General features: G+C 42.9%; 1 protein-coding gene across 1 annotated transcript; it reads right to left on the bottom strand.

Moving 5' to 3' along the window:
• Positions 1–235: 235 nt before the first annotated feature.
• RASD2 (RASD family member 2) lies at positions 236–9,149 on the bottom strand. The gene is made up of 3 exons (XM_042890420.1): positions 8,042–9,149; positions 4,127–4,406; positions 236–2,587 (listed from the first exon to the last, which is right to left on the bottom strand). The coding sequence occupies exons 2-3, from the start codon at positions 4,395–4,397 to the stop codon at positions 2,058–2,060; spliced, it is 801 nt and encodes a 266-aa protein (XP_042746354.1). The 5' UTR covers positions 4,398–4,406; positions 8,042–9,149; the 3' UTR covers positions 236–2,057.
• Positions 9,150–9,998: the final 849 nt, after the last annotated feature.

Raw genomic sequence — 9,998 nt, forward strand, 5'->3', positions numbered from 1 at the left:
ACTGGAAAGACTAGCTGTCTGCTTCTGCTTGAGAGGATATCTGTACATATATATTGGTGTTGAGATAGATAGATAAGAAGGAAGGAAGGGAGAAAGAGAGGGAGAGAGATGTAGTTATAGATACAGGTGTGTTTCAGACAGACCACTTTTAAGCTCCTAGTGTCTGGAGAAAAGACAGAAAAGACTCCTCCAGAATTTACTGGAGATCTCATCTGGGCTCTCAACTCATACCGCACTTGCACAGTTGCACTTGCACAAGAATAAACTAGGACCTTCCTTGTTCTTGGAGAAAGTAAAAATGGACTGGAACACAGCTAATAAATAAAACAGGTTTAATCATAAATGGCATACATATTTACAGATGAGAGGGAGAAATGGTTGGAAGGTTGCTGCCCTGGAAATGGGGTTAATAGAACAGTGTATCTTACCAGTCAATATACAGTACCAATGAAGGGTGGAACTGATAAATGAATATAGGATTTTTAGTCCCAGCAGCTAATTTTCACAGTCAACCATAATTCCTAGATTTCTGTCAAATTACAGAATGAACTAGCTTACAGCTCTGACCAGGACACAGCAAAGCAAATACAGCCAAGAACAAGAGTTTGGAGGTGAGGGAGAGACACAAGCTACCCGAAGGCCATTCTGAGGTATATAAACCATATATACTCTGCTGTTGTGTACATTTTGGGGGCCACACTCTGCCCACAGTTATGCATGCACGCCTCTTGTTTCAGTTAGTGAGAGTGGCAAGCTTACATCTAAGAGAATGTATGTGGCTTTGATGGCAAAGAAAAGCAGATCAAACAGCAAAACCAGAAACAGGACAGTGAGAGCTAAAGATGAAAAAGCCTGGATGGATTTGAGGAAGAGAAGATGTGAATGATGGCTGCAGATTTATCTACCCAGCCAGTTCAGCCCCATTTGGACAGCCAGCATGAAACTTTACTTCTAGAGGTCTTCTATAGCACAAAGGTTTCGTCAAGGTAACCTTTATCAGACAAGAGGAAAATTCATGAACAAAATGACTAGAGACATATTAACAAAATAAATCTGATGGAGTTGGTCCCAGATCAAGAGTCTACAATCAGTCAGTTTCTACTGTTGGAGGAAAACCTAGTCCTGCCATGAAGTGGTCTAAGCCAACACGTGGTCAGTCTCAACTGATACAGGCAGAGGGAAGGAACCATTGGTCCAGTGGCCAACAAGGCAAAGGATGGCATTTGTACTGTGGAGTTTAGAGTTGGTGTGGCTGATTTGAGAAACTATTACACTAGGTTTGCAAAGCAGTCAAATGTATTGGCCTTTTGCAGAACAATTTCATTTTCAGTCAATGTAAATATTACGTAGTTTTACAGATGGAAAACATCTTTCACTTCTAAAAGTAGACACTGTTTTGATATCAAGCACATCTGCCACCTGATTTGGCTAAGAACCCACACGATAAAAAAAGCAAACCCCAAATAAAATCTATAATACAAAACAACATTCATGTCAATAATTGACCCAGCAAGCATAAAATCATGACCTTCTTGCAGGCCCCCTCAGAAGTGACTTAGAGCCTTGTGTCCGTATGCAGAGTCCACCCCCTTGGTAAGACTGCTGTTCTTTGAAATGGAAGTCCCATTTTTTTTAAAGGAGTGCTTCTCGCATGCACATACACACACACACACACAAAGACATAACCTCCTCTCTTAGCAAGTCCTGCACACTGGGTAACTGCTGATGCCTTCTGTGCATTTTTGACCTACTCTCTTTGTAAGGATGAGGTTGATTTTTCTTTACTTCTCAAGTCAGTTTTCTTTAGACAAAAAGGGGAATGAAGATGGACTACATTACAGAGAAATGCACACTCAGGCGTATAATTTTCCCTAGTTGCTTATGAGATTGATGTTATTTACATTCACTGACTCAGCAGAATCTGCAGGAAAAGTTACCCTTTTGCTGTGCAGGGTTTCCTCGATGAACCCAGTGAGCCCATTCTGTGATTCCATAGACCATTTTCCTTTAAGGCACTTCATGTGGATGATGACTTCAGGCAGAAGCACAAGCCCTCTTCACTGGATTGTGCATTTCTCCCTCTCCCTTGACTGACCTTCCCTGAGAACTTTCGATTTGATGTACTTCAGGTCACTGTTGACACTTGGCCGGCGAGCAAAGGGAGAGATCATGCCATAGGCATCCATGTCCTTCACTCGCCGCATCCGGAAGGATTTCTGCTGGAAAGTGTCCCCATACTGGATGGAGATTTTCCTGTGGAGAGCAGGGCTCATCTCATGAGGTAACTTAGCCATGCTGAAGAGAACATAGAACATCTCATCCACGTTGGTGTTCTTCTTAGCTGAAACTTCAAAGTAAGCACAGTTTTCATCACTGGACACAAGGTTCTCACCTTCGTCTGAGCGCACTTTGCGGTGGATTTCACTGTGGTCATTTTTGTTGCCACAGATCACCATGGGGAGGTCAGCTGATTCCTTGGTCTTGTTCTTCAGGCAGGATTTGACCTCGAGGATCTGCTTCTGGAGTCTCTTGACCTCATCAAAGGATTCTCTGTTATCCAAGCTGAATACCAGGATGAAAACATCACCTGCAATTGAAAAAGGAAACTGTAAATGTTTAGAACAACCTGTGTCAGATAAGCTAATTTTCGAAAAACAATACATTTATTTGCCATCTCCCCCCCATAGTTGTTCTCTTGTTTTTTTTCTTTCTTTTCATGTGGTCCTTTTGAATCTTTTCATTCTGTTTTACTTTAGTTCCAGTTCTTCCAATCCAACTCCCCACTCATTTCTGTAGTGCAATTGCTTATGGCTTTGATGTTATTTCAGCCATATCTGAGTACATACCCACAGATTGCACTGGACTTGCATGGGTTACAAATAGTTATTGCCCATTTGTACTGTCCTTTGTAAACAAGTTTTGTAAAAAAGCTGCATCGCTTTTCTTTTTCTTCATTTTGTCCATATTGCTGTGTAAAATAGCTATTCTTACACCAGCAAGAGTGGAGAACTAGTATCCATTCAGCCTTGGCCTTTTGATTATGCAGTACAAGAAACACCTGAATGGAAGATTTCCAGGTAGTCAGTCCCAAATATCTAAATGAGGAATGAGTGCTTTCCCAATGTTCACTGCTCTGCTGCCATTTCATTTTCTCGAGAGAAATAGACCATGGAAAAAAAGAAATACATAAATGACACAGATCCCCTGGCATTTCCTTTTGACATTTTCTGACATACAATTCCTTTTGCAAAGGAATCATTGCCTGTTGAATGACAGTCATGTTGAAAGTGTGAAGAGATTTCATGGACAAAAGCTCACATCCGCGTCTCAGAAACTGGCCCTAGGACCTCCCTGAATGCAGATGGTAGCCTGGTCTGATACGAATGTCACGTTTCACTGGTTATCCAGAAGGGAAGATAGCAGACCCAGAGAATTGGTTTGTCGTGAGCTGTTGCTTAATATATCTCCACTGTCACTTCTGCGGTCAAGAACATATCTTAGCTCACAACAGGAACCGCTGACAATGGGGATGTACAAAATGAGTCCACTATTTTCCCTCTTTAATTCATTTCATTAATTGTAGAATTAAGGAGAAAGGGTAAAAGTAGAGTGATCTTTTTTACTGGTATATTAAACCAAGGGAATCAGGCTGGGACTTTTAAGAAAAAAAAAATCTTTGAGCTTTTCTCAGTTTGAATTCCCTGCCTGTGCATTTTACATTTGCTTTTCACTGCTGGTGTCTTATAATGACATGCCTGTTTTGTCCCTCGCTGCTCTTTATTGCCCACGAGATTTTATTCAACCGTTCATTTGTGACGGCAGGAAAAAAAAATATGTTGCAGGAGAGGGAGGTGGTAAAGCAGGGGAATAAACTAGGGGGAAATCTTAATTTCAGACCATCACCCAGAGGACTTCTTCTCTGCGGCATAGGAAGCATACCAGCCAGGAAACATCCCTCTGGAGAAGTGAATCTTGCAGTGAAATCCCACAGCCCGTTTTGCTGTCTCCCAAACGCATCTGATCCCCAAGAAACACTCATCTCCATGATACAGTTTCCAAGCTACACTTTATCATTATAATATTTTATCCATTGTTCCCTGTTTGCAAACTTTCTTCACTTTCTCACCTGTTAGGATAGAAAGCCTCCTCATAGCGGGGAAAGGGTGATTTCCTGAGGTGTCCAGGATGTCCAGCTGATACATATCTCCCCGGATATTGTAGACCTTGCGGTGAAAATCCTCAATGGTGGGAGTGTACTGGTCCTCAAACCGGCCATTGAGAAAGCGTGAGACTATGGAGCTCTTCCCCACCCTGGAGGCTCCCAGCACCACCATGCGATACGAATTCTTGGCTGGCACATTCAGGGTGCAGTTTCCACTGGACATGGTTTTCATCATTGCTTGGACCTGAAGGAGGAAACGACAAAGTTGAAGGTAAGAAACTGAAGGTGGAGGACAGAGTAGGGATGTTCCATACCATGTTGGTCAAAGAACGCTCTGGCATTTACCCTGAAGATAGCATGGTTTTTAATTGTGATTTGCTATTTTGTTTAAGCCTTGAAGGGCTAATTTTATCAGCTGTGTTTGAACTTGGACACCAGGTTCCTTCTCACCATTTGCATCACTTAGACATTACCAGATTTTTCAGTTCTGGTTCTGTTTTAGATGCATAAACACAAAGGTCAGATTTCCCAATATATTGCACCCACTGAGGTTACCATTACATTTCCTAATGTACTACATCCACTGCAGCTGTCGTCAGGACCTAGACCACTTCATTTGGTTGCCTAAATAGGAACAGCTCACAGCATTCATTTTCTGAGATCAACCAAAAGTCAGACAGAAGCCCAAATCACGTTTGACATCTGTGGAAGCTAGACATCTCAGTTATTTTAAATAGCTGGTCCCATATAGCCTACATTGCTGACGCAAGGAGTTCAAGACGCAAAATAGCACTGAGTAGAGATAAATTCTGTGCCTTCAGTGACCTTTCAGAAACCAGAATTTAATCTAGCTGCTTGGACTGATAGTGTGGGAACTCCCTACCAAGAAACTATCAGTGCTGCAATTATCACTGCCTTGCAGTAGGACGGCTGACAATGGATAGAGTTGCAGTAATAAAGATTTCATAGGAGTTTCAATCTTTATACATACACAGATGTTGTGTGACAGTCATTGAGCGTGCTAGTACAGGAGGAGAAAGGACAAAGGACAGCCATCTTAAATTACTATCTGACTAGATTTCCAACCCCTGGCAAGGAAAATGTGTCTCGAGACCTTGGAGATCATGTTTTGATGCTACTCAGATACAGGAGACTTTGGTGGGGAAATAAAAAGGAGGGTCACACAGACGTTTTACATGTGCTATTTCAAATACATTGTGTGCTGAAAGGAAAAATACAACCCCCAGAATGGGGAAAGCTAACATTAAAGCAAAGAAAGTACATTCTGGGCAGAGTTTATTTTGGTTACTAGGATCTTATTAAAGAATAATCAAGTTCCCACTGTGCCGTTTATTTAACTTAGGTGTTGTTTACTTAATATTACAATTTGAGCACTTTGTGTACACTGAAATATCATCTCTGGGTCCAGATCTGGATTCTTGTCTTTCCCTTGAGTGAATTTTATCTCCCAAGCGTTTATGCAGCTGACACTTATCTCAGTCAAGAGCTTAAAATCTTTGACTTTGTTTAACATATGCAAAGCACCAAAGCAGAAGTGAAGATATGGCCACTGCTAAATAAAGGAGTCTCTGGAATTCTAATCCAGAATCATTACAAGTGCTATAGCCCGAGGCAACAGCAAAACATGACTATTTATGATTATTGCTATCGTTTGCTAGCAGCACGTTCATCCCTATATAAAGCATAGAAGAAAATGCAGCACTTTCCTTACAGTGTCTTATGGCCTAAATTACACATAGAGGTCAGGGCTGCACAATATTAGAGGCAGACAGTAATGTCAGATTATAACTTTGGATGTAAACACACACACACAGTTATGGTGCTGCTGAAGTGACAACATGGAGGACACCTGTTGTGGATTGGACTGCTTTGTTTAGAATAGGACCCATCTCCAGCCCTGCAAAAACACCAAATTTAATCTGAAACAACACTTCCACATGCAGTGTCTCTATCCTACATGGTGAGTCCAATGCTGTCAGGCATCCATGGGCCAGACAAATGTCAACAGAACAGCTATGGGATACTTCCTTTCACCCTCTCAGGCTATATTTAGCTGACAGAGAAAAGCATAGATTTTATGAGGAAAAACACCAGCTTCTCTACAGGCTGTGCTCAGTGCTTAGAAATGAGTCAGCTCCTTGGACCAGGAGGGACTGGTATAGTTGCACTCCTGGCTGACTCCTACTGTGTGTATGTTTTCTGACAGGTAACCACTGAGCTGCTGGCCATCAGAAACCCCCATCATGTATCAAGGGAGCTTGATGTGTTGTTACCGTGCTTCTGGGACAGCTGGTTTTGCACCCCAAGGGCAGGAAGTGCTTCCATCTTCCTCCTTGACATGGACTCCATTGTCTTAGACCTCAGTTAATTTATGAGCATGGTGGTGATGAGTTGACTGTAGGACCAGAGGTCTTTTCCAACCTCAGTGGTTCTAAGATTCTAATGCCACAGGACCCAAAACACCTTGGAGAGAGAATTGACACTGTGGCACCTTTGGCCACTAAAATCATGCTGCCTCTCACCTCCATCAAAGACAAAATCCTACCTGCAGGCGTGTGACTTTCAGGACACTTTGCCCCAGAGATGCACATGCACTGAGAAGGAAGGAAGGTAAGGACTTGCAGATTTTAACGCATTAAATAGTCACTCCATACTGTCCTCATTCTGCCTGTCCAGGCATTCAGTTAAGAGGTCTCCTATGCTTTCCTGACAGCTTTTCATTTCACATGGAGTCTAACGGTGCTTTTCAGCACTTTGATTCCTGGAGTTTCTATTCATCTCATCACCTCTGCTGCAAATCTGACTCAGAGCATGCCGTTGAGCTGGGAGCTTACGGTTTTTTTTTTTTGTGCACTCTCCTTATCCCTCCACTTCAGCTTTTCTCCAGTGCAGCGCAGTCTTCCTTCTTTCCTCCTCACAAAAGGAAAGAAACTTCAGCCCTCATTCCCAGCACAGGGACTTATACATTGAAAAAGATTAAAGACAGAGGAAAGAAACTAGAAGGGAGCCACATGCTCATGTACTAAATAAAGCAAAATCAATCTGAAGAGAATGAGGAGGCAAACAACCTCCAGCTGGCTTTAATCTACATCTTTTCCTTGCAGTTTATTAAATGCTTAAGCATAGATTAATTCTCAGTGGTACCTTTTTCTTTATGCACTGTCTCCATGGCAGAAATTCTGCATTAGTATTTTATATTGGTAAAGGGATTTCAGAATGCCAGAGAAATACAGGCAGTGTGTATTATCTCCAGTTAATAAAGGGAAAGGCTTGCGTGCCCATAGAGAAATGAAACAGCTGTCCAAAATCAGCATTAAGCCTCGTTTCATTGGACTCCCCACATCTTCTACCTGCTGACCCCCGCTGCCTGTTCTGTAGATGCACACCAGAGCAAATGGCAATGCACCTGATTTTCCTCACTCTGAAAAGCACTTGTCTGAATTCCAGTGAGGTGCTGCCACGTTTAGCCCTGAGCACCTGGAGAGAACTACCTAAGAAAGACATTCCTCATTCAACCTGCCAGCAGCTTTGCCACCCAAGCTCCCCAGCTCCCATTAGGGAACGGAGTGACATCTGCTTATCCTCCCTACTGCTCCCCATCCACGAGCACATTCCCGGAGCACCTTTCTTGCACTCCACTGTCTTTAGCTACAGTTTGATGCTTCCGTTTGCCATCCAAACATACTTCAGTGCATCCAGCTGAAAACAACATAGGCAGATACACAAACTGCATCATGCATAACAGACCTGGCACCTGTTAGCCACCACTAGTACCCCTCAGTTCCCATGCACACTCAAATCACTTCTTTGGGATGTTTGTCTCCCACTGCCATCCCAAACTCCATGCTGCGCTCTTACCTCTCTCTCCTCCGAGGAGCAGCCCTGGGTCTGGGCGTTGCCTGATGAAGTTGGTAATTTGAATCAGAGGCAGCTATGCTGTAGAAGGCTGTCGTTCTGTGGATCCCACGTTGCTTGCCTGGGGCTCAGCTTTTCACCAGTTATTTCCTGGGAACTTAGCAGGACTGGGAGGGACTGCAGGGCTCCAGAGGACGTCCCCCCATGGAAAGCAATGACTAGATCAGGGCTAAAGAAGGGTCTCCGGACCAGCAGCAGCAGCTTTTCTTTTTAGTGAGATGAGCTCTTCTGCTCCCAGCCTCAAGTGAGGAGGAGAGGCAGAGTCTCCTCTGGGCAGCTCTGCTGGAGTAGGGATACTTTGAGCAACACCTAGTCCTGCAGGTCTGGGGGTTCATCCACTCTATGCCACCTCAGTCCCTATGGGAAAAAATCACTGAGGGCATGGAAGTTATCTACAGGGAGCCTAAGCTTCCCCAGGTCTTGCCTTGCATACAAACCCCTCCCCACAAGCTTCTTTTCTTCTGACCTGGGATCGGTATTGTGCTATTCTCTTTCCAGGACAGGAGGGGCTTTCCTTTACGTTTGCCGATTAAGTTTTTCTCCTTCCCTCCCTGCCTTTCTCTCCCTGGCTCTCACAACTACTGGCAAATTGCAGATTTCCCTTCTGTAGGACTCACAGATAATTGGCTCAACTCCTCCCTTGAAGTCAGTGTCAGACACAGGGGAAGGAGGGGTGCTGAGGGGGTGGGATTTTGAGCCTGTTGAAAAATCTTTTATTTTTTTCCTTCTGAACAGAAAGTTCATATGCATTCCAGACTGCACATTCCTTTTCTTCCCACCAGAAACCTGTATGCATGCATGTGTGGGGAGCGAGTTAGTGGATGTGTATGAGAGACACAGGCTTCACTTTGCCAGCTGCAAATTCAGAAGCTGTTTCTAAACACTGCTTCTATACTTCAGCACTGATGTTTTCTGCAAGGCAGAAGTGGACTGACTCATTTCCCAAGTACAGGCTTTCTGTCCAGAATTCCTGTAACTCTTTTGCCGTATGGAATACAGTCTCCTGTTCCCTCACCCTCAGTGTCATTCTCTTGGGATTGCTAGTTGGTCTGATTGAGAAACAGGGGTGATGTGTGACTGCTGTTAATTCATTAGTATTTAAATAAGCTAAACAAGCACCTCGGGGAGGCAGACAAATCAGAGTAACAAAGGAAAATTAGAGTGAATTCAGGCAGTTTGCTCCGACCTTGTTGAAGAAGTGTGTTTGCAATTTATTTCATCATTTGCTAACTCTGCTTTTCTCCTTTCTGAGCTGAAGAAGCAATAGTTTAGACCGTAATGTCTATTATAAAAGATGAAATAAAAAATAATTTAAAAAAGAGTTAAAATGAAGTATTTCAGCATTGCCTACTTACAATTTCTAATCAGATAAAAGGAAGAAAAGCACTGAGATTTTCAAGATATTTTGACAATAAAAAAAAAACAACAACAAAAAATAACGAGAAGGGAGGTATGATTTCTCAAATCCAAATATACTCGTAGTTCCAAGTCTCTCAACATTTTCTCTCACTTTCTCTTTGATCAAATTTACTATTCTTTGAAGAAAATAATCATCCAACTTCATCATCTGTTTCCTCTCAAGAATTCCCACAAGAATTTGTGCTGTTTTGGTGGAATTCCATAGGTTCTTTTCTTTTGGGAAGCAGCAGCTCCTGGCTTCCTCCTTGTACAGACAGCTTCAAATTTGGGAAGGAAGAGCACAGCTTGGCACAGCACCACCAAAACATTGCTGGCTTCTTTCAGGAGCCAGTGAACTGCTAATGGGCAATGATCTGAACTCGGCTCTTTTTAGACCACAACACCACTGTCAACTCAAGTCTTTTCTCTTTGGTACAAAGTTGATGAGCATTTTTATAGCTCAGATAGGAAAAAGATATGATGATTTTCACTCCCAAGCCAT

Source organism: Lagopus leucura, unplaced genomic scaffold (assembly GCF_019238085.1).
Source record: "Lagopus leucura isolate 7727_CA_CO unplaced genomic scaffold, USGS_WTPT01 Super-Scaffold_100159, whole genome shotgun sequence".
In the NCBI taxonomy this organism is placed as follows: domain Eukaryota; kingdom Metazoa; phylum Chordata; class Aves; order Galliformes; family Phasianidae; genus Lagopus; species Lagopus leucura.

Coding starts and splice junctions, on each gene's coding strand:
- RASD2 (XM_042890420.1), bottom strand. CDS start 4,397: ATGATGAAAACCATGTCCAGTGGAAACTGCACCCTGAATGTGCCAGCC. Junction 2,588..4,126: donor GAGGCTTTCTATCCTAACAG/GTGAGAAAGTGA, acceptor TTTCAATTGCAG/GTGATGTTTTCATCCTGGTA.